General features: G+C 50.3%; 1 protein-coding gene across 1 annotated transcript; it reads right to left on the reverse strand.

Annotated features, from left to right (window-relative positions):
- Positions 1-1,444: 1,444 nt before the first annotated feature.
- On the reverse strand, positions 1,445-17,633 carry SGK2 (serum/glucocorticoid regulated kinase 2). The gene is made up of 13 exons (XM_028137087.2): positions 17,571-17,633; positions 17,019-17,068; positions 16,438-16,495; positions 16,174-16,257; positions 15,208-15,339; positions 14,078-14,190; positions 13,775-13,811; positions 12,660-12,746; positions 11,099-11,194; positions 9,727-9,882; positions 7,643-7,732; positions 3,971-4,175; positions 1,445-1,812 (listed from the first exon to the last, which is right to left on the reverse strand). Exons 1-12 carry the CDS (start codon positions 17,610-17,612, stop codon positions 4,011-4,013), a joined length of 1,110 nt encoding a protein of 369 aa, XP_027992888.1. The 5' UTR covers positions 17,613-17,633; the 3' UTR covers positions 1,445-1,812; positions 3,971-4,010.
- Positions 17,634-23,914: the final 6,281 nt, after the last annotated feature.

A 23,914-nucleotide genomic window follows, 5' to 3' on the forward strand; every position in this document is an offset into this window, starting at 1 on the left:
GCCGGGGGTAGTAGGTAGGGGGCGGGACTTATATGGGACTGTACCATGATTTTGCATGGGGTTAAATCCAAACAGAACGTGGATTGATTTTAGGCCAAAGATAAACCGATTTAATTGTGTCCTTAGTATCAAGTCTTACTAAAGACTGGTAAACATGGTAGGTCCCAAAGGCCTGAACTTCGCTAGACCCCGAGAATGAAGAATAGTAAAGACTTCCGGTCCGGGGTGCGGGTGAGCAGCGCCGAAGACTCGATCCCCAGAGCGCAGGCGCCACGGGGCAGGGGGCGGGGCTTAGCTGCTGGCACCTGGAGACGGAGCCGGGGCGCCCGGAGCTCCGGGCCTGGGAGTTGCAGCGTGATGCGCGTGGGTTTTGGCTCCCAGGGAGGTCAGGGGCGACTTCCCGAAGGAGGGTTCAGTGGTGAGAAGGGTGACATGAGAATAGCTCTTTCTCTGTGATTTGTCCTGCTACGCTGAGCACCACAGTTCCAGGCCCAGGATATGGCGATGAACGCGCCGTCTCGGCGTCTGCCAGCGAGGAGTTAGAACTGGTCAGATCTTACAAAAAAGTGAAAATATAAACTGTCTTAAGGGAGCTGCGAGGGGCCGGAGCTGGGTCGAAAGGCGCCCCCGATGAGCAGCGATAGGAAAGAAGAGGGATATCCATTAAGGCAAGGGCTGGGAGGAGCGTTCCGGGCCGGAGCTGCTTCTGCGGAAGAGCCATCGCCCTGGGAAAGAGAAAGCTGGTGCCAGTAAACCACCTCCCAGCTCCCCAGGGGAGCGCTCTGGACCTGTGGACCTCGGTGCAGTGCCACCACCTCGCGGCCTCAACCCAATGAGAGCAGACTTCGGGCAGTTTCTATTTGAATGTATGTTTGTTAGAACCTCCAACCTGTACGGAGTGGTAGGAGTGTAGGGACCCTAAAACAAAACTCTTGCTGCCTTTTCACAACTACTGTCATTGCAAAGTTAAACAGTGGAGGAGGGTGATTCGGAATTCTCTTCCTGGGGATGCTGTATTTTGGTGCAAAATTGGGTGAATACAGTCTTCAGTGAGGGATACAAATGGAAGCGACGTGTTTCCTCTGTAGAGAGAGTAGGCAGTGCCACTTGAGTGTTGGTATCCTTCTGCTTGATGTAGAGTCGGTGTTTGCTGGAAGAACAAAAGAGTACCTGTCCAGAGCACTTCTCCCACTGTTGAAAGTTGTGGAAAGAGCAAAGGTCTTAGAGTCAGCTGCCACCAAGTTTAATTCCTGGCTGTGCCTTGTACCAGCTGGGTGACCCTGGGCAAGTTGCTTAATCTCTCTGAGCAAATCTTTCTTATTTATAAAGGGAAGTTTAATTTCTAAGTGCTGGCTTACTGTGAGGATTGTAGATAAGGCATGTAACACTCAGAATGTGCTCAGTAAACATAGGCATAGCATGATCAATATCATAGTTTTTCTTCATTTTTATTTTCCATTCTGAAATTTCTATGATCTTAAAGTCTTAGAACAGAGAGTCATTATGGGTTTCCTAATCCATAGCAGATTGTGTACTTTGGGCAGAACTAGCACATTTCAGACAATTACAATCTTGAATTTTGCTTTGGGGAGTTGGGGGAATTTGGGCCCCTCCCTCATGTTCCACGTTTGTCAGTTAACAGACACTATTAAGATAGAAATCAAATCAGAGTGTTTCAGAATTCTCAGTGCAGGCCGAAGGGTGACAGCAGCTCTTGCTGACCCAGCTTTGGTCTCCAGTGCCAGTGTCATTGGTGTGTTTTCCATGGTCTTCTGCTTCATCCCCTATAGTTCCTGGGGCAGGGGGACTGCCCTGGAAAAATGGAAGGGAGAGAGTGGAACTGAAGAGGAAAAGGCAATAAAAATCACAGCACACACTGATGTTTCCCACAAACCGCAAAAAGCTAATAATACCACCCAGAAGGAGTGATGAATCACAGGGTTGAGAAAAGGAAACCCCTTTCTACTGAAATAAAGCAGCACGATCCATTCTACAAGTGCAAGGTGTTCTGACTTCATGAAGTTATGTGCTCAGGTTCTGTCCAGAATTACCTTGAGAAATGACTAATCTTGAATACATGGAGCTCCATACGTGGCTGGGAAGCTCTGGTCACCAAGCCTGCACCAGCCTCCGGCCCTGTCCAAGGCCTGGGCTCCCCATGGCCTCAGACCTACCAAACATACAGGGGCAGGTGAGGTGGAGCACAGCATGAACTTGGCAGCCAGGCTCGGACCATGAGCCTCCAGTTCAGTGTCTCCTCTTCACCCCATGTCCCACCACCTAGTTTTTTCTGATTAATTCCAGATTTGGTTTTCACTAGAGGTTTTGATAGCCATTCTGTTGGACCTAACAGTGAGAGGCAGACAAGCACAAAGGATACATGTGAGAGCCCTTGAGTCAGCTTATGTGGCTCGAAGTCCCAGCTCAGACCCTACTAACTATGTGACCAGGTAGGGAACAACTCTGACCCTGTTTCTTCCTTGGTAAAAGGGCCCAGTAATAGTTCCTACCTTGAGGTTGTTTGGTTAAAAACTGATAATAGACTTGAAAGAGTCTAGCACAGAAACTAGTTCAGCATAGGCTGCTGTTCTGAAGCTGATTTGGGCCAATTAAACAAAAAAAAAAAAAAAAAAAAAAAGGGTGTTAAGAGGATCAGAAGCTCTCAAGATTATTCGAAAGCTAGAGGTCAAGACTCAAGGCTTCCCAGGAATGATGGGAATGACATCTCAGAATGATATGAAGAAATTGCAGCTGCTGCCACTGAGTCCCAACTGCTACAATTTACATTGTTACCACTTCTACACCAGAAACTCAGTTTTGTGGGTGCTGTCACCACAGCTACCACATGAAAGAGAGCTCTGGTCCCTTCTTTGAGTCAAAATCTGGCACAAGTATCCCTGGGCCACACGCCTGGCCCGAGCTGCAAGGGAGGCTGCAAAAGTCACTGACTCTCAGCTACTGTAAATGGAGGTTATGGCCCCTCATCCAGACTCATGAAGTAAGAGATTCCCTGAATATAGGAAGGGGTTCAGATGCCAAGTGGACAAACCTAATAACAAGTGTCTAATACTACCCACAGCAAAGAGAGACCATCAACACAGGAAAATAAAGAGGATGTTGGGTGATACCCTAAAGCAGTGGTCCTCAACCTTTCTAATGCCGTGGCCCTTTAATACAGTTCCTCATGTGTGGTGACCCCCAACCATAAAATTATTTTCTTTTTTTTTTTTTTCATAAAATTATTTTCGTTGCTACTTCGTAACTGTAATTTTGCTACTGTTATGAATTGTAATGTAAATATCTGTGTTTTCTGATGGTCTTAGGCTCTACAGCAGCGGTTCTCAACTGTAGCAGGGTTGCTCCAGTTATGAAGTAGCAACGAAAATAATTTTATGGTTGGGGGTCACCACAACATGAGGAACTGTATTAAAGGGTCGCGGCTTTAGAAAGGTTGAGAACGACTGCCCTAAAGGCTTGTCACGCCTCTGTCATTTTATACTTTGAAATAAAAATCTAAACACCAAGAAGCCTTCTGGTTACCTATGCAATGTTTCCCCCTCCTCAGAGTGTTACTAGGCGTGATAATGTGCCAGTGACTAAGTCACATATCCCAGCCTCCATTATAGGTAGGCTTGGGTGGCTAATGATCAGAAGTCATTGGTTGGGGCTTCTGGGAAATTCTGTAAAAGTGTCCTCCTGCTCTTCTCTTCTTCCCTCCTTTTTCCCCCTTCCCAGAACACAAAAGCAATGGCTAGAGCTCCAGTAACCACCTTATGATAACCTAGCAACTGATATTGAAGCCATTTGCCAAGGATGGCAGAGCAAAATACAGAAAGCCTCTGAGTGTCTGATGACCTGTTGTCCCAGCCCTGGACCACCTAACAATTCTTTATGTCCTGGAAAAAATCATCTTATTTAAGCCATTGGTACTTTGAGGCTCTGTTCCTAGCAGCTGAAGGTAAGTCCTTACAGGTACCAGCTGTCTTGAGTGGTTTACAGGTACTTGTCTCCTAGCAATCCAAGACGGCATCATCCTCCGGCACATAGGAAAATCCCAGGAATGCACTTGAGGCCCCCGAGCTGCTGGCCACAGTGTCGGGAGTGCAGCCAATGGACTTGGACACGGCTTCCTGGGTGAACTCTGGGTCAAAGTGTTTCAAGTCAGCAGGTCCTGCCTGTGAATAAATGCCAACGATGAGAAGGGAACACTGGGGTCAGAGCTGCCAAAGGAACCCACAAACCCTGAAAGGGATGTTAGGCCTCCCCTCTGAGTGCCTTCTAGATACCCCTACTTAACTGTCACCTATTCATTTACATTAGTTACTTTCTCTATTTTTTTAAATATGTTTTTATTGATTTCAGGGAGAGGGAGAGAGAGAGAGAAACATCAGATAGGCTGCCTCCTGCATACTCCTATTGGGGATCGAGCCCGCAACCCAGGCATGTGCCCTGACAGGGAATCAAACTGTGACCTTCTGGTTCATGAGTCGATGCTCAACCACTGAGCAACACTGTCTGGGCTACATTAGTTATTTTATTCCATGAGGTTCAGTAACCACTTATCAATTCCTCTAACCCACTAGCACCCTCCCTGCCTGCTACACAATAACCCCAAGACAAGTCTAGTCAACATGTACTTACTGAATGCCTACGAGGCACTGTTCATGGCCCTGGGAATACAGGGGAACAAAATAGAGTGGGCCCCTGCTTTCACAGAGCTTATATTATGCAGAGGGTAGGAGGATGAATAATAATTATCTATACAAACAGATAATTTTGGGTGTTGATAGATCTTATAAGAAATATAACTTAGGGTAATATAGAAAGTGACTGGGCTGCTTTAGCTGCTTTGTGGGAAGACCTGTGAGGGACATTGTAAAAATGGTCACAAATTCTCCATCTGAATCCAGAGGTGGAGTCTCTTTCCCCATCCCTTTAATATGAGTTAGCCATGTGACTTGCTTAGGCCAATGGGACGTTACCAAATAGGATGCAATCAGAGGCTTGAAAGACACACACTGGGAGTTCTCTCTTGCTGCATTTGGAACCCTAAAGGCCATGTGATTAAGCCCAGGCCATCGTGCTAGAATCTGAGAGGCCTCATGAAGGAGAACCCAGTTGCCCCAGCTGCCAGCCAACTGCCAGGCATGTGAGTGAGGCAAGCCTAGATCATCAACTGCCCGCTGACCTGCTAGCTGACTGCTAACATGAGAGCCCAGTAGAATCAGCTGGCCTGGCCCAGGCCAAAGAAACTACCCAACCAGCCCATAGAATCAGAATGAAATAAAAAATTGTTTTAAGCCGAAACCGGTTTGGCTCAGTGGATAGAGTGTCGGCCTGCAGACTCAAGGGTCCCAGGTTCGATTCCGGTCAAGGGCATGTACCTTGGTTGCGGGCACATCCCCAGTAGGGGGTGTGCAAGAGGCAGCTGATCGATGTTTCTCTCTCATCAATGTTTCTAACTCTCTATCCCTCTCTCTTCCTCTCTGTAAAAAATCAATAAAATATATTTTAAAAAAATTGTTTTAAGCCACATAGTTAGTGGGTAGCTTGTTGCGCAGCAAGAGCTAACCAATACAACCTCTCTGTGGAGAAGACTGAGCCACCTGGGTTTTATGAAGTAAGCAGGTGAGCAAGTGGAAAGGTCTGTAGATCCACTCTAGCATGCAAGTCTTAGCCTGTACAACCAAAGAGACGTGGCTCCCAGCTTCTCAAAAAGGTCACAGGACACAGTGGTACTAGCCCAGGACTTAGCATTCCAAGACCAGAATGTGAATCCTGGCCCTTTTATGCTGTGTGGCCCTAGACAAGGCAGGTATTTTGTTTTCTTGTTTGTTTGTTTAATGAACAAGGACATTGATGCTAAAGAAACTTATTCAAGCCCTGGCCTTCATGGTTCAGTGTTTAGAGCATTGGCCACGCACCAAAGGGTCATGGGTCCAATTCCCAGTCAAGAGCACGTACCTCTGTTGAAGGTTTATTCCCTGGCCCCAGTCAGGGCATGTACAGGAGGCAACCAATCCATGTGTCTCTCTCACATTGATATTTCTCTCTATCTCTCTCTATGTCCCCTTATCCTCTCCTACTCTCTCTAAAAATACCAATTGAGAAAATATCCTCAGGTGAGGATTAATTAAAAAACAAAAACTTATTCAAAGTCTCACAAGTGATAGGTGACAGACCCAGGAATCCATCCCCACTATGTCTCACTCTAAAGTTCACGCATTGTGTTATATTACCTCCCTGCCTAGTATTTTGCATATTATTCTCTCTCCAGGGTGTATGTTCAATATTATCCTCAAACTCTTTTTAAATATCCCCAGATAAAAAAACTTTTCAGGTGCCTGGACTGAGCATACCCTATATGATAACTGATGTCAGGAATCTGGCGCTCAAAGACACGTTCGCAAACAGGTAAATCGCCAAAGGAAAGATGTCAGTAGTAACACTGGCAGTGTTGAGGTGTGCCAACTGCTCGGATTAAGGGGATTTGACATTGCTTGACCCTTAGAGGTGGCCAAGAGCACTCCAGTGTCCACCTCAAATGGGGTTCCTTTTTTTCATACTAGCATTGCTAATTAACATTTAAAAACTAACCACCTTCACTGTAAGTCAAAGAAATAGAAGTTAAAACAATGCTAGATGCCATTTTATACTTAACATATTCGCAAAGTTAAAAGCGACCTCACGTGCTGCAGAGAGTAAGATGAGAATTCTCCCGCAGCCTCTACTGGTCAGAAATAGGTTGCCCTCCCTAGCACACAGCGAGGGCAGTATGAATCGAGAACCTAGAAACATTCACAGTCTTTGACCTGGTCACTCCCCATCTGGAATCCATCACAAGGAAATAATCAGAATTCTGGACAACGATCGACATTTAAAGATGTTCATCAGTACAGTGTGATAAATAAAAATTGTAACAACCTCAAGTTCACTGTTAGGAGTCTAGTTGAATAAATGATATCACCAGCATGGGGTTGAAATAGTATGAGCCACTTAAAATGATCCTTATAAAGTTTTATATGACTTGGGGAAATAATGGTATAGTTTTTAGCAAAGAAAAGGGGGTATGGAGGAGAAGTATATGTATATATAAAATATGACCTATGTACACACACACACACACACACACACACACACACACACACCGAAAAATGACTGGAAGGAAACATGCTAGCTGTGGTTTCTCTTGAATAGTGAGCTAATAAGCTTTTTCTTCCTGCTGCTTTAAACTTCTCTGTTTTGCATACTTTCTACAATGACTACATGCCATTTTACTTATCAGAGGAAAAGTGAACCATGGCGGGCGGTGGAGGGGTGGGGAATGTCTTTCAGGGCTTTTCCCCCTCTGGCTGTGCTACACGACACAGAGCACTTTAAAAACTGCGAAGGCCTGTGCAATGAGAGTTACCGGTGCTGTAAATAAAGGCACAAAAGCATGGCTCAGCACACAGAGCTCAACTGGCAGTCAGGACTTTTGGGTTCCAGACCAGTTTCTGCCTCTAACTTACTATGTGGCTTTGGACAAATCATGGCGCCTCCTAGACCCTTGGTTTTTCCATCCGTAGAGAGTTGGCCCAGATACCTTCCAAACTGCCCCCAGCCCTAGCAAGCTAGAGTCTGGAACGCGGTGACCTCTTACCACATTGGGGTTGAAGGGTGGGGTCAGCCTCTTGTGGTACAAGTCATCCCAGTTTATGGGGCTGAAGAATACGTGGTTCTTGATCTCAGTCTGCAGAAAGAAGGTGCTGATCAGAAGCAGCCCTCTCCATGGGTTCTCCCCTCCCCACCCCACATGGCCCTGAGCTCCAACTCCATTGGCAGCTGGCTGTCAAGCCCTAAAACCCTTGCTGAGAAAGTAACTTGAACCTCTGACTGGTTTCCTGGGACAACAGAGCGAGCATTCTGCAGCCAGACACTCCCTTTCTGGATCACCAGGAACCCAACCCCTTTCCCAAATGACATCTGTTTATTCCACATCTATTTACTGAACACCTGCTCTGTGCCAGCACCAGTAGGCTTTGAAGGTATGTCATTGAACAAGACAGCAGAACCTGCCCTCAGGGTTCCCAGGGAATCTTGGGGACCCCGCCCCACTCTGCCTTAGTGCATTTTGACTCTTTCAGAATGCAAACCAGAGAAATAGAAAAGTGAATTCACCATGAAAGGTTTAGAAAGGAAATCCCCAAGAAAAGCTGCAGGTTCCCAGAGACCCAGAATTTAGGACTCAGCCTTGGGCATGTTTCACCACTTCTTTCCTCCAAACCAATGTCAGTACCAACTCTCTCCTGTCCCAGCCGGACCCGCTCTCTATCTGTGTTTCTCAAAGAATGATTCTCCAGCCACTGTATCAGAATAGTACCTCTGAGCTCGTTAAAAAGCCAGATCCAAAATATCCAAGATACCCAAAATATTGGTAGCACTGGTTGCCTCTAAATTAAGGAACTGGGGGGACTTTTTCTGAATATTCTTTGAATTTTGATCTATGCGAATGTAGATATTTTTTTTAATCATACATATTTTTAAGATGCAAATTTCCACCTGGAAGGAGTGGACCAATCTTCATCAAGTCACATTCTTTAAGCTGTCCAGGGGTGGGTAGGCAAACGCCCTGAATGTTGTTACACTTCACAGTATCTGACATGTAGGGCTGTCTGTAAAAATACTTAAAAAGCACTTATTATGTGCTAAGCATTAGCCTAAGTGCTCTGCATATCTTAATCCATTTGACTTTTGTAGCAGCTTCAAACTAGGTGCTGTTGTTACAGATAGGGAAACTGAGGCTCACAGAAGTTGAGTGTAAGTGGTGGAGGAGGGATCTGAACCCAGGTAGCCTGTCTCCTAGACCTAGGCCATGCATCTCAACCACGATGCTGGAAGAGAAAAACCAAGTTCTAGAGAGGAGAGTAGTGTGGTCTTCCTTTTATAAATCCAAATGGTCTTTGGTTGCATAGAGAATGTAAGATTATTTTTTTAAATGCCACTTTAGTAAAAAACATAATAAACTTGTTCAGGGAATGGGCTGCGACTTATTGATCTCTATATCCTGAGTGCTTAGCCTGGGCAGTGGCAAGGAGGAAGTGCTCAGATATCCGTGAAAAGCCAGTCCAGTTCACTCTGCACAGAAGCCAGAGGAATTTATTAAAACTTAAATTGGGTCCTACCACACCCCTGCTCAAAATACCCTAAAGCATACCACTCACTCGCCTCCTCCTTCCCACCACAGGACTTTTGCACATGCTGCTCTGTGTCTGGGATGCCTCCTCCCAGCTCTTCATAAGTGATTCCTTCTCTTCCTTCAAGTCTCAGCTTCATTGTCCCCTCCTCAGAGAGGCCCTCCCTGACTGTAGCAATGTGAATTCACCCCCTCTCATTATTTTCTATCTTAGCTCATTGTTCATTTATTTCCTGATACTTGTCATACTCTGTAATAGTTGTATATAATGTTTGTTTGTTGTCTTCCCTTCCCTCAAAAAAACTTAATAAGGGCAGAGACCCAGTCTATTGAATCCCTAGCATCTAGTTCAATGTCTGGCGCATAGTAGGTGCCCAGTAGATATTGGTTGAATAGAACTAGACTGAAGGGAGTAATCAAGCAGCAGCAGCTGAGAATATCCAAAGAACGAATTAGCAGTGCTCGGTTTTACAGACAGCTGGATGCCTGTCACTGCGCTTCTGAGCTGCCTCTGCAGGAAGGGGCCAGGGCGCCTCTGGCAAGTCACCTACAAAGTCAGCCTTGGAGCCCAGCCGCTGCCTCTGGTCCTTGTGGAGAAGGGCTTGTAGGACGTCACAGGCAGCCACCGTCCGGCCCACGGGGATCTGTAGTGGCTGGTGCAGAATGTTCTCATACATCTGGGATATGTCTCGGCTGTAGAAGGGTGGCTGGAGAGAGGGAGAGAGCTGCAGGATCATCCATGTTCAAGTGGACACAGGTCTCAGAGAGACTTGGAGCAAAGCTGGGTCACCACGTCTTGTACAATGGCTCACAGGGCAGACTGGAGAGGGACAGAGAGACCTCTGGGCGTCTAGCCCAGTGGAGAGGGCTGCTGGGAAGGCTGAGGAGTCTCTCTTCATGGGTGTAAGACTTGTGGACCTCCTGGAGCATCCCCTACCCCACCTCTCTTAATCTGGATTGTGCACCAACTTTGCACTTTGCAAAGTTCACGCTCTACCCTTCATCATTTCATCCCAGCCTCGCAACCATCCTTAGAGACAGGCAGTAATTGTTCAGATGAGAAGACAAGGATCAGAGATTAAAGCCTGGGGCATAGCTGGGAAGAGAGCCAGGCCCCAACCATAGCCAGAGCCCACCTTTCCTGATGCTCTTCCTCCCGCCTCCTCTGCCAGCTCTTCCTTCTCCAGCCTCCACGGAGCCTGCTCCTTCATATCCACGAAGCTGCCCCAGAGTGAAGCCTGGCCTGGGGCGGCTCTACACTGCCTCCATCCAAGCAGGCAGCCTAGGATTGGGTCCCGGGCTGGGCCCACAACCTACCAGCACTGTGACCTTTCTGGGCCTCAGTTTCCCTTTCCATTAATTAAATTAAGAACAATTCCATTTCCTGCAGCCACCCTCCAAAGGCTGTTTTGAGGCACAAGAGGAGTAACATAAGAGACAGTGTATTATAAAGTGCTGAGCTGACAGTATTGAAAAACGACATATAATCTTTGTAATATTCACTTTGGTGTCATTTTCTTTTTTATCCTCACCTGCGTATACTTTTCCCATTAATTTCTTTCTTTTTTTAGAGAGAATGGAAGGGAGGGAAGGAGGGAGACAGGCAGGGAGGAAAAGAGGGGGGAGGGAAAGTGGGGGGAACATCGGTGTGAGAGAGATACATCGATTGGTTGCTTCTGGAGTGGGGATCAAATCTGCAACCCAGGTATGTGTCCTTGACCAGGAATCGAACTGAGACCCTTCAGTCCGCAGGCCGATGCTCTAACCATTCAGTCAAACTGGCCAGGGCTGGCATCATCTTTTTTAGCTTGGAGTGGCCTGTTCTGTTCCTTGAGGAGCCTGAGCCGGTGACGTAAGGGAGAGACCCACCCCCATCTCTCCCCAGAGCCAGATGTCCCTAGCAGACAGCGACACCCCACTCACCAGGCCATGCAGCATCTCGTAGAGGACCGCGCCCAGACACCACCAGTCCACCGCCCGATCATAAGGCTCTTTGCGAAGCACTTCTGGAGCCAAGTACTGTTGAGGGGAAACACACTTATCTGAAAGACCCTCAGCCTCAGTCTTCCCATCTGTAAACAAGGCGCTTGGAGAAAAGGATCGTGGAAGAGACGACATGTTGGGGCCACATGTCTCCTACACGAGCCATATCCCCTGCTGGGCTGTCGGGCTTTGGAGGCCAGCTCTGTCCAGCAGACACCCCGCCACACACAAACACAGACAATGGCTCCTGCTCAGAAAGGTCATCTGTCCATCGGCTACCCTAAAACCAAACTGAGGAGGCCCAGCTGAGATCTGAAACCCGGACTTTCAAGCATAGGGAGGAAAATGGAGCAGCTAAAGTCCTGCCCCATGCCAGGTTGGGCGAGTTTCCCAGCCCTACAGCTTCAGCCCCACAACCCCACCCAGACATCTGTCCAAGCAACTAGTGACCCTTCTGTCCGGAGTTTAAGGGAAGGTTTGAACCCCAAGGCTGCATAGAGGCCTTGGCTGGACAGACAGACATGTGTGAATTCCTGCTGAGACACATACATTTTAACCCCCCGGGCTCTTTGTGGCTGAAAGAGGGCAGAAATAAAGGGCTTCCTTCACACTTGCAGGCCCTGGTCTTAATTGTCAGGCTAGGCCCTCCTGTTGCACATGGACTTCACCCTGTAGGACATTCTGTCCAGTACCACAGCCACTGTCCACCTGTGGCTATCAAACACAATGTGGCTGAGATGGCCCATCAGTGTAGAATACACACTGATTTCAAAGATTTAGAAAAAAAAATAAAATATCTCAACAATTTTATATTGATGGTATGTTTATGTTTAATGACAATATTTTATATACACTGAGTGGCCAGATTATTATGATCTCTGAACACATAATAATCTGGCCACTCAGTGTATATCCTATATAATAAAAGGCTAATATGCAAATTGTCCCCTTGACCAAGAGTTCGACCAGCAGGCAGGCCGGCCAACCACCCATGTCCCCTCCCCCTGGCCAGGCTGGCTGGATCCCACCCATGCACGAATTCATGCACCAGCCTCTAATACACACACACACACACACACACACACACACACACACACACTGAATGGCCAGATTATTATGCGTTCAGAGATCATAATAATCTGGCCACTCAGTGTATATATTAGGTTAATTTAAATATATTATTAAAATTAATTTCACTTGTTGGTTTTTTACTTTTTAAACGTGGCTGCTGGAAAATTTTAATTGCCTACATAGTTTGCATTTCTGTTTCTATTTCTGTTGGACATCATTGTGACAGCATCAGCAGTAGCTGGCAGGGTCCCAGCAGTCCCCAGAGCTGATGCCCCCATTATGCAGATGAGGAAACCAAGGCTGAGTGCACAAGCAGCTCAGAAGTGCTTGGGTGGAAGGAGTGAGCCCCTTTAGCTATAACCTATCGCCTCGAATCAGGAGCTCGAGCCTCAACCACTCAGCCTGCCTTCTCTTCGGAGTTTTAGCTCACCTCGGGGGTGCCACAGAATGTGGACGTGGTCTCCTCCGGCTCTACGCCTTCCTTGCAGAGGCCAAAATCTGTCAGGACCACGTGTCCCTGCAGAAGAGGAAGTCAGGGACAGGAGGGTGGTCTAAGATAATGGTATGGCGAGGCCTAACCCCAGTGCCCAATGCCCACCCCCCAGGACAGCTCCTCTGGAGTCTGATGCCCCAACACAGGCTGAGGTTTTACTCAGCAACCCAGGGCTTCTGGACTGGAAGCTGCACAGTGGGCAAGGTGGGGAGATGGCATTCCACTATCTTCCCAGCTCATCACACACTCAGACCCATGTGCTGTTACACTGGCAGCTCTAGAATGTCCTGGCTGGAGAGGCCTGGTGACAGAAGTCCCTTGACAGAGGACTGGGGCCCAGAAAGCAGCCACACCTTGTGCAGCTGGGCAGGTGGGTGGCTGGTGGAGGTCGTGGAGTGAGTGGATACTGTGGGACTCTGCCCACATCTCCCCTTTGGGAGCTATCATGCCCACCCCCCCACCCGTGCTGGGACACTGCCCTCACCCAAAGTTATGCCCCTCCCTAGGGGCAGTCCCACCCAATGACTGACTGATGCAGAGGCACAAATGCCCAGCCTCTTTGCCTCAATTTGGAACAGTTCCAAAGAGCCATTCCATCTTGGGTCCTCTCTGCCCTATAAGATCATCTGAGGCCTCACTTCCAACCACAAGGAGGAGGTGAGCTTCCTCCTCTGCCCAATCCTGCCTTTCACCCCCTTAAAGGTAGATCTCTTGAGAGTGGTCCCTGATAACCTGCACCCAATGCTTCATCTCAGGGTCTGTTTCCAGGGAACCCAATCTAAGACATGGAGGGACTTACAAAATCCATAAGCCTCCACCTGGCCCCACCTCTGCCCTCTAGAGACCTCCTGAATACACATGTGCACATGCATGTACATATATACATGGTCTTGTGTGCACATATATACAAATGTACACATGTATGAGTATGTGCACACATATATTTGAATACATCTCTACACAATGCATGCACACCCATACACATACATGTGGGTACACAACATTCATGTGCGACCATGCACATACACACATGTGCATACACACACACAAACCTGGCAGTCCAAGAGAATGTTCTCTGGTTTCAGGTCCCTGCATAAAATGAGAAAAGCACGCTGTGACGGCTCAGCCACTGAGTGAGGACAGTTAGGGACCTGGGGGCCTGGCAGGAGGACTATTCATGGAGGCTCACAGAGGTGTCCAGGGAAGTCCAGGGCGGATGGGCACTTGATCCTAGAAAGGAGGAGGCTCCCACCCTACCCCGCTGGGGGCATTCTCCTCAGACAAAGGACCAGTTCACTGGCATTTCATCAGGATTTAGGGGCCCACACAACCCCTGAGCCACAGGCAGGCCTCACCTGTAGATGATGTTGAGGGAGTGCAGGTAGCCAATGGCACTGGCCACCTCGGCGGCGTAGAACCGGGCCCGGGGCTCCAGGAACCTGCGCTCCCGCTGCAGGTGGAAGAAGAGCTGGAGGAGGAGGACACTGTGAGAGGGGTTCCTGTGCTGGAGTGCAGGGGGGCAGCAGCCCAAGTCACCCTTCTCTGAACAGCAATGTACTCAGACAACAAAGGGCATATCTGCCCCCACCCCATAGAGCAGTTGTGGGTGCCCATAGGGTCAGCAGGAGAGATTAATTCACATGGATTGAGCACCTTCTATGTTCTAAGCTCCAAGCTAGAACCTTTCGCATCTCTTATTTAATCCTAATGACCGCCTTCAAGGTATCAAATATGATGCTAGTTTCACCTAAGAGGAATCTGGGACGGGTCAGAGCAGTCAGGTGACTTGCCAAGGTCACATAGCTTGCAATTGGCAGAGCTGGGATTTGAAACTGGGTGGTTCAAAGATAGGTTTTTCCTCCAACCCAGGTGATAAGATTATCATGGTCAAGTCCCATGCCCTTCCTCAGCCCAGGATAGATCTGCCCGTGGGCCAATTGCTTTGGTGTGTTTTGCTAGCATGGAAAACCTTCCAACTCCATCAGGGGACTTAGGGATGCAGGACAAAAACTTCCCTCTCAGCATCAGGCCAAAGGCATGCGGTCATAGAGCTTAAATCTGGGGTCACTGAGGGGGCCTCACTAAGAGAGCCAGAAGGGAACTCAGCTCATGCAGCTGTGCTGCTCGGTCACCAGGGGGCCTCAGGTCTCCATTTACCACAGTGACAGGCCACCCCCACCAGTGGCCTCTGTTGTAAAACGGGGGCATTGCAAACCTTGACCACAGAGGTCCTGTAACATTGACCTTCCCAGGTGAGTCAGGGGGAAGTCAATACAGATCCACATTCCAGTCCTGGCTCTGCCAGGTATGGGCTGGTGGCCTTGAGCAAGTGATTAGCTCCTGAGCCTCATTTCCTCCCCTACAAAATGGGTCTGTTGTATGGATAATGTGAGATCATTCCAGAACCTGGTACACAGGGGGTATGTAGGATGGACAGCTCCCAGCTAAGAGCTGGCCCAGGGGAACCCCCTGCAGCCCCACCCACCTCTCCTCCATTGACATAGTCCAGCACAAAGTAGAGCTTCTCGGGGGTCTGGAAGGAGTAGCGCAGGCCCACGAGGAAGGGGTGCCGCACGTTCTTCAGAAGCACATTGCGTTCCGCCATGATGTGGTTCTGCTGTGGGGTCACAGACAAGGGCGGGCCGAGTTACAGCCCACCGCTCGCTGGTGGGGCTCCCACGCTCTTCTGCAGACCTCCACTGTGGCTCATTGCCAGGCCCAGCTCCTTGCCTAGTATTCAGGGGTCTGGGTGGGCAGTCTCATCCCCAGTCAGTTCATATGGGTGCAGCTCCAGCCCCCAGATCAGGGGTGATAAACAAAGAGTATATGATTACTGCATACATGAGGCCACATTCATGCCTTTGTTCATGCTGTTTCCCCTGCCTGGGCACCCTCTTTTCAGACATAGAGCCCTACCTTCAAGGCCAGCTGCAAGGCCACCTCCCTCAGGAAGACCTCCCCTACCCACCCTCATAATGTCCTTGTTAACGTTAATTCCCTCCCCCTCTGATTTTATATCTTACCATCTATGGGCCTACTCTCTCCAACTGGGGTTGGAGTTACCAGTAAAGAGACTTGAATCAGCTAAAGCATCTGGAACTCCAGGATGGCTGTGGCTGGAAGGGCCTTCGGAGAGTAGGAGGTGTGACCCCACTCTGCACAGATGGGGTGGCGGGCACCCAGGCAGGGCAAAGGACTGTCCACTGTGGGGCTCCAAGTTCATCAGAGGGAGGCACAGGGCTGGGACTGGCTCCTTCTGCAGCCTGTGGCCTACGTGGTTGGCCTTCCTTCCTTGAGAATGGTAAGCATCCTGGCACCACCTGGCCCCCTGCTAAGACCCCCTCTGCACCCAGCCCATGGGCCCTTCACAGTTGGGACCCATCTGGGGAAGCCACCCGAGCCTGGGAGTCGAGGAATAGGGGAAGAAATGCTTATGCCTGAGCTCTGGTACCTCTTTATTCTTTAAGATGAACTTTTTCTGCAGCACCTTCACTGCATAGAACATCCCGTCGGACTTGCGCTTGGCCAGGAGGACCTGAACGGAAGCAGAAATACAAGGTCCCACAGGTGACCACTCCTCTGATGGCCCCCTCCCCGGCCCTGCATCCTTGGATCTGCAGGTTGTGAGCGCCTTGCACATGCAGGCGATAGGCACAGGGTGGAGGAGGCTGGAGAAGGGGAGACCTAGGCTTCCCACCTTCACCATATGACTCACCTTCCCATAGTTGCCTTTGCCAATGACTTTGAGGAAGTCGAAGTCAGTGGGCCGGGCACTGGGGGAAGAGGGAAGAACACGGGTCAGCATGTGCAAGGTTGTGAAACTCCATCCTGAGATCAGATCCAGACTTCTTTTTCACTTTGAAGGTGGGGAATACAGGGAGCTTTCCTACAGCCCAGCCTCCTCACCACTGAAGAATGACATGTTCTCCCAGCCAAGAGGGGCTTGTAAGACTGGCCCTGCACCTGGGGATCTCACGATCAGGTAAACAACAGGTAAGGTGGGGAGAAACCCAGACACAACTGCATAGAGGTGAGGGAGCCGGCTCACAGCCTGAGAAGGGCCTGAAGGGCAGGGAGCTGCTAATAACGCAGACTTTGGGGCGCATTCCAGGCCCAGGGCTCAGCATGGGCAGAGGCTGGGGAACTCGTGGGAGGTAAAGCTGGGAGGGGGTCCTGGGCCCAGGTCACAGAGGGTCTTGAAGGTAGACCAGAGAACTTGGATTTTACTCCCAAGGCTAGGGAAGCCAGGCCTGAGGGGAGCCAGGGAGGAAAGTTGCCTTAGAGACCAGAACTCACTTTGGGTTGGCTGAAGGCCCCAGGTTGATGTTCCCATTGGCCCTTGAAGGCTAAAAACATTTACAGAAAGAAGAGATTAATATCAACAGGTTCCTACTCCTTGGCTCCCTTTTCTCTGGGCCCCAGGCCCTGATCCATCTACTAGGCTACCTGCTTCCTTCCTTCCTTCCTTCTTTCTACCCTCCTCCCCACCCCTCTCCCCCATCCACCATCTCATCTGCTTCTCACAACCACCTTGGGAGGCTGCTGTCATGCCAGTTGTGCGGGTGAGAAAACTGAGGCCCAGAGAGCGCTGCCCGAGGACTTACAGGCTGTTCCTCGGGGCCAATCCCATGGTTTCCCCACCCCATTTACTTCTTGAAGCCTTTGCCCAAGTCTCTTCTCTATTTATCCTGCAAATGGCTCACTTCTGTGAGCTCCGAGTGACCCCTGTCGACCCCCCAGTCCTGTCTGGGATGACCCACCTTCCTGGCGGGTGCTGGCATAGATTTCCTGAGCCATGTAAGGAAGTGAGCCCCCTGCTGGTGGGCAGGGGCACCAAGACCCACTCACCTGTGGACTGGAAGTCCCCACGGGGCTGGCACTAGAGTCCATTCTGTAACTGTGACAGGGTGGGTGCTGGGGGCACAAGGAGGAGCAGGCCTGAGAGAGCTGGTTGGGGAGTTAGCTTCACCTAGAGCTTCAAGCACCACTGCCCTCCCCACCCCTCCCCAACCCCGTCCATGCACCTGCCATAGCCTGAGCTTCTCCTACCCCAGAGGCCAGCAACCCCTGCCTGGGACAGGAAAGGATACCCACTGGACCCAGCCTCTCCAATCAAACATCTCGGGAGGGAAGGAAGGAGCATGGTCAGGGTGGCTCCTCCCAGGCTGAGTCTTTTTCCAGGACAGCCGAGGTAGCAAGATCCCTGTGAGGCAGGGCAGCTCCAGAAGTCCAGGATGGCTAGGCCTGGAAGGACTCTGGCAGAGCATAAAAGTTTGCACCCTCCCCCGCATTTCACAGGTGGGAAGCCTGAGGCCTAGAAAGGGACTTGCTGGGATTACACAGCTTGTGAGGGGCAGGCTGGGCTCCCCAGGCTCCCATACAAGCATGTTGTAACCCTGAATTCCTGTAGAGAGTCCCCCCACAGGCTCTGTGCTATCTCCCTGCCACAAGGACTTCTGCCCAATGCCCCTGAAAGGGCGCTGCCCTGGGGGCCTGGGGCTGACGCCATGGAGAGACCCCAGATTGGCCAGTGTCTAGTTGAGATTAAACAGATCAGCTGGTCTAGGCGCAGGGACAGGAGGGAGCACCGTGTCTTCCCTGCCCCACCCTGCAGGCTGGAGGAGGCTAGCATATCTAGGCCCTGACTCAGGATGTCCAGGGCCCCACAGCCCCACCCCTGTTTGGAAGGTCAAGGCCAAGAGCTGATATCTCATCTGACATCCCAGCTGCTTGCAGGAACTTCTGGGTACTGTGCATCCCAAGACCACAGCCTTGGTTCTTTGTGGGGCCCGGGATGCAGCCTGGCCTCTCTGGGTAGACACTGCCCATCCTTACAAGGGGGCACCTGGCACGGCCCCCTCCCGTGGCCTTCTTGGGAGCTGAGAAAGTGACCACAGAGGAAGGGAGGGCATCCCCCAGCTCTGTGGAGCCCTGAGAAAGCGAGCTGCAGAACTACCCATAGGGAGTACAGCCTGTGCCCCAGGCCTATGCTCCTGTGATGCTGCCACCCCCTCTCCTGCGCTGACTCTGATGGCCCCTCTGCCAGGCCCTGGTCTCCCCGGCCCCACATACCTGCACCGGCCTGAGGAGAGGCCTTTGAGAGAACCAGCCGTTGGAGCCGGAGGATGGGCAATGGACAAGACAGCCTCTCTCTGTTCTCCCAACAAGGGTTGAAGTGTCTGTGCCTGGCGCCGGCCTGGCCCCAGCTCGGAACTCCCGGCAGCATCAGCACCAAGGGGGCCGTTGATGTCATGCAGGACCCAGCAGAGCTAAAGATGGGATGGGAAACCTCTGTTCCCTCGGGGACATCGGCTCGCCCTGGGGGTGGCCAACAGCTGCAGGGGAGCCCTGGAGACTCCGGGCTTGTTAGAACATGTGGGTGTGGGTCAGCATGTGTGTGTGTGTGTGTGTGTGTGTGTGCGCGCGCGCGCGCGCGCGCAGGTGTTTCATGTAAAGATGTGCTTCAGCCTGTGTGTCTGTCTGGTGTGTCTGTGTGTCCCTGTATGGCCAAGTATTGTGTCAGTGTGTGAGTCCATGTAGATGGCTGCCTGTGCTCTGTTGTGAGTGTGTGGCATGGTGACCTTGTTTGTATGATTTTTCTGTGTGTCTGTGCAACTCTGACTGTATGTTCTCAGGGTGCATGTGTGTGCGCCTCAGGGAGCCTCTGTGCAGTGTGTCAACGTGTCAGTGTGTATCTACCTTTTTGTTAATGTGCTTATGTGTATGCATGTGAGTTGCATGTGGGTGTCTACATGTGTAAGTCTGCAGGTGAGTACAGGTGTCTATTGATACATGTGCATGACAGTGTAACCACATGTGTGTATGTAGGTTATTGTGTGTCTGTATTCACATTGGTGCAGTTGGTAAATCTCGTGTGTGTGTGTGTGTGTGTGTGTGTGTGTGTAGGTGCCTGTCTGTAAGACATACTCCCTGTGGTATACCCAGGCCTGATGTAAACCACCTGGGACTGAAGATAAGGTCCCAGGACCTCCACCATGGCAGCTGAGAGCCCTTCACCCTCCCTCCCCCCAAGAACCCGAGGACTGGAAGTCCCCGCCGGGCTGGCACTAGAGTCAGGTTGTCATGGAGCCCAGGTGTTCGGCTCATCCAGCTGGCCTTGGTCTTCGAATGCCAAGTCTTTGGCCATTGGGGCCTTTCCCTGCTGGCCCCTCCAGGACTCTGGCCCGCAGTCCCCAGGATGGGGCTGGTTGGCCCACCGCTCTGCAACTATGTAAGAGGCAGGAAACATGGTCCCAGCCAGCACTTGGCTCATGACGTTCTTGTTCCCTGGTGTGATAATTAGGTACTCATGGGTCTCTCCTCTCCCCCGGAACTCATGAGGGATGTTCTAGGGAATGCAGGAGTTGACATGGACTGACACAGACCCTGTTCTTCTGGAATTTTCTGTGTGGCTACCACATGCCACACCCAGACCTCTGCAACTCACCACAGTGGCGGGATTTATGGGGCTGGGGCCAAGGGGGGTGGTCAGGGAGGGACCTGAGCCTGGTGGCCCCAGGGGTTCTCTGCGGGCTCTGAGAGCAGGGCACTGGAGGTGTCAGCCAAGGAAACCCGAGTGAACAACATCAGAGCCTACCATCTTCCTACAAAACAGAAATGTTGAACCAATACACAGATGGGCAGGGTGTCATGTTGACAAAACACATGGCAGAACAAGGACATTTCTTTTCAATAACAAGCCCCTGGTTGGCCCTTCATTCAGCAGCACTGTTTAGAACAGGGAAGTGATGGCAGTGATGATAATAACCTAAATGTTCCACCACCGGAATATTGCCGGTTGTAATAGCTCCCTTTGACCTCACATCCCCATCCAGATGCTGTCCATTTCGCTGTTCCCCTTTTCAGTTCAACCCCTTTTGAAATATATATATATATATATATATATATATATATATATATAATTTATTTTTTACAGAGAGGGAGAGGGATAGAGAGTTCGAAACATCAATGAGGGAGAAACATCGATCAGCTGCCTCCTGCACACTCCCCACTGGGTATGTGCCCGCAACCAAGGTACAGGCCCTTGACCGGAATCGAACTGGGACCGATGCTCCATCCACTGAGCCAAACCGGTCAGGGCTTCAGTTCAACTCCTGGAAAGAATTGTCTAGACTCAGTCTCCATGCCTTTTTCCGTTCTCTCTTGAACCCATTACAAAGAGGCTTTCACCCCAATATGGCACTCAAACAGTGGCTTCCGTGTGCCGGGGCCAGTGATGGATTCTCGGGAGGATCTGACACACCCACTGCTCCCGTGTGGCTTCAGGAGCTGCTGGGTTCCCACCTACCTCACTGCCTGCTCTTCCTCCATCTCTTCGGCCGGATTCGCCTCCTCTTTTTACCTTAAACACTGGCCTGTCCCAGGGCTCATCCCTTGGACCTCTGTCTACACTTGTTCCTAGCTGAGCTCAAGCACTTTCACGGCTTTGAGTGCCAAGTGTACTCAATAATTCCCAAACGTATCTCCCTGGTTCTGATTCTCTCCCGAATTCTGGATTGAAATAGCTAACTGCTTCCTCAACCCTTCACTGGTTAGGTGTCCAGAGGCACCTCGGACTCAATGCGTCTGAAACAAGTCTTGACTCACTTTCCTTCCACTCTTCCCTGGCACTACCACCAACTCAGAAGTTCAAGCCGGCAACTTGGAATTCATTCTAGAAAGCTGGCACCTTACCCCACCTCCTCTCCTCCAAGAAATTCCACAAGGCTCGAGCCTCCGAGTGCATCCAGAAACCCAGTGCTGCAACCACCTTGCATGAATCACTGCAATAGCTGCCCTACCGACTCTCTATTTCTTCTTTTTTTTTAAGGTGTTTTTTTTTTTAATTTTTTATTTTTGGTTGTTAATCCTCACCTGAGGATATTTTTCCATTGATTTTTAGAGAGGGTGGAAGAGAGAGGGAAAGACAGAGAGAAGCATCGATGTGAGAGAAACACATCAATTGGTTGCCTCCTGCAGGCGACCTGACCAGGGGCCGGGCCCGGGAGGAGCCTGCAACCAAGGTACATGCCCTTGACCGGAATCAAACCTGGGACCCTTCGGTCTGACGCTCTATCCACTGAGCCAAACCAGCTAGGGCTGATTCTCTATTTCTATCTTTACCCAGTACAACCTCCCACCAAAAGCCAGAGTGACTCTTTAAAAATGTAAATCAGATCATGTGACTTTGTTGCTCAAAACTCCAGTGACTTCCCATCACTTGGAGGATCAAAATCCAAAGTCTTCACGCCGGTTTATGAGATTCCCCTGACCCAGCTTCTGCCTCCCTGCCCACCTGTTTCCATGCTCTCCTCTCACGACACGCCAGCCTCTCTAGCTTTCTGGCTGTTCCTCAGACACACGGCGTGTCCTCTGGCCTCCTGCCCCTCGCACTTTCTCTGCCTGGAATGCTCTTCTGCAGAGCTGCCTTCCGCTAACCTTACAGGGGTCTCTGCTCACATGTGCCCTCTCAGGGCTCTTCTGATTCCTGGTGACCCTTGTCCTGGTTTGTCTGGGACTTCCAGGTTTCCCAGGATGTGGGATTTCAGTGCTAAAACCAGTACAGTCCTGGGCAAACCAGGATGGTTGGTCGCTCTACAAAGCCAGTCCCACCACTCCCTCTCCACCTTCCTGCGCTGTATTTTACTTCGGAACACTTATCACTCTGACACCTTCACACGCAGCGCTGTGTTTGTTTTCTGCCCCGAATAAGAACGTTGGCTCCAGGAGGGCAAAGACTCTCTTGTTCACTGTGGACTGCAGCACCGAGAACGGGGCCTGGAAGGCAGTCGGTGCTCCCTACGTATTTGACTAATGAATCAAGGAATGAATCGATAAGATAAATTACAGGACATACATATAAAATGGAATATTACCCAACAGCAAACAAAACCGACATACAAGCCTATGTAAATGGAAGCAGAAACATATATGTGCTACAGTGTCAAGCGAAACAAACAAGCCAGATTTAAAAATGGTAGGTGTACCAGGGGTACTGTCTTTGTACAGAATAAAAAGACAGGTGGGCACATGGACATCTGCGTACAGCCACAGAAAAAAGTCCGAGGGCCATGACCCAAGGTGACAGTGGGTTAGCTAATTTTTTTATCCTTGTACCACTGTGTAAAATCTCTAAGTCCTGGTGGGAAATTCGACATGCCCATTGCACACCCTCTCCCTCCCCCATCACCTTGACTGTGAATGCCACATCTGAGCAGCTCTCTGCTCCTAAGGCTTCATGCTCCCTTCTCTGCAGCTTGATTTGACTTTGTTCCCACAATGCCATGGGTTAGGAACTATCATTGTCCCTGTTTGAAGGAGGAGGACACTGAGGATCGGGGAAGTGAAGTGACTTGATCAGGCCACATAGCTAGTAAGTGATGTCACTGAACCCAGGCCGGATTCCAGGGCCTGGAATTTCAGGAAGAAGTTAGGAATTTAGAAGAGGAAGGCATGAAGTTAGTGGGAAGGAAGTGAGAATGTGAATTGGGTAGTTAGGAAGGAAGACAATTAGGTAGCTGAGAGGTAGAGAGTTAGTGGAGAGGGAAGGAGGCAAAGGAGTGAGGGATAGGGGGAAAGAAGTTAAAAAAATTAGGAAAGAATGAAGCAAGGGAGGGAGGGAGAGGAGAGTTAGGAAGAAAAAAGGGAATTAGGAAAAAGGGTGTTAGGAGGAAAGGAAGTAAGTAGGTAGTTAGGAAGGAAGTTGGCTAGGTAACTAGTTAGTCAGTTTGGCAGACCAGCAGGCTGGCAGGCAGGTGTCCTGCCCACAGCTGAGCCTCTCACCTGAAAACTCTGGGTCCCAGCTCAGGTCCTGGGGAGCAGCCCCAAGCACAGCTCTGCCCTCCCGTCTCTCTGCATGGTCCCCCAATCCTGAATCGCCAGAACAACCTTCCCAGTCAGGAGTGACCTGTCATCCACTCACTCAAACTGCGAACCAGCTCAAGTTCAACCTCCCAGCAAGGCCAGCTGAGAGCGGGCCACAGGGCCTCAGTTACTAATTAACCACTGGACCTGAATCACCATGCTGGCTGCACCCACTGGCTCCTCGAAGGCCCTGCCCTGGGGACCCTCTGAACTTTTAAAAGCTACTGCACAACTTATGTGACCTTGGGCAAGCGACTTCAGCTCCCTGAGCCTCACGCGAATCGGTGATGATGGTGTGTATCCTGCCTCACGGAGGGTCTCTGAAGTCC

The sequence above is a fragment of the Eptesicus fuscus genome, chromosome 12 (assembly GCF_027574615.1).
Source record: "Eptesicus fuscus isolate TK198812 chromosome 12, DD_ASM_mEF_20220401, whole genome shotgun sequence".
Classification (NCBI taxonomy): Eukaryota; Metazoa; Chordata; class Mammalia; order Chiroptera; family Vespertilionidae; genus Eptesicus; species Eptesicus fuscus.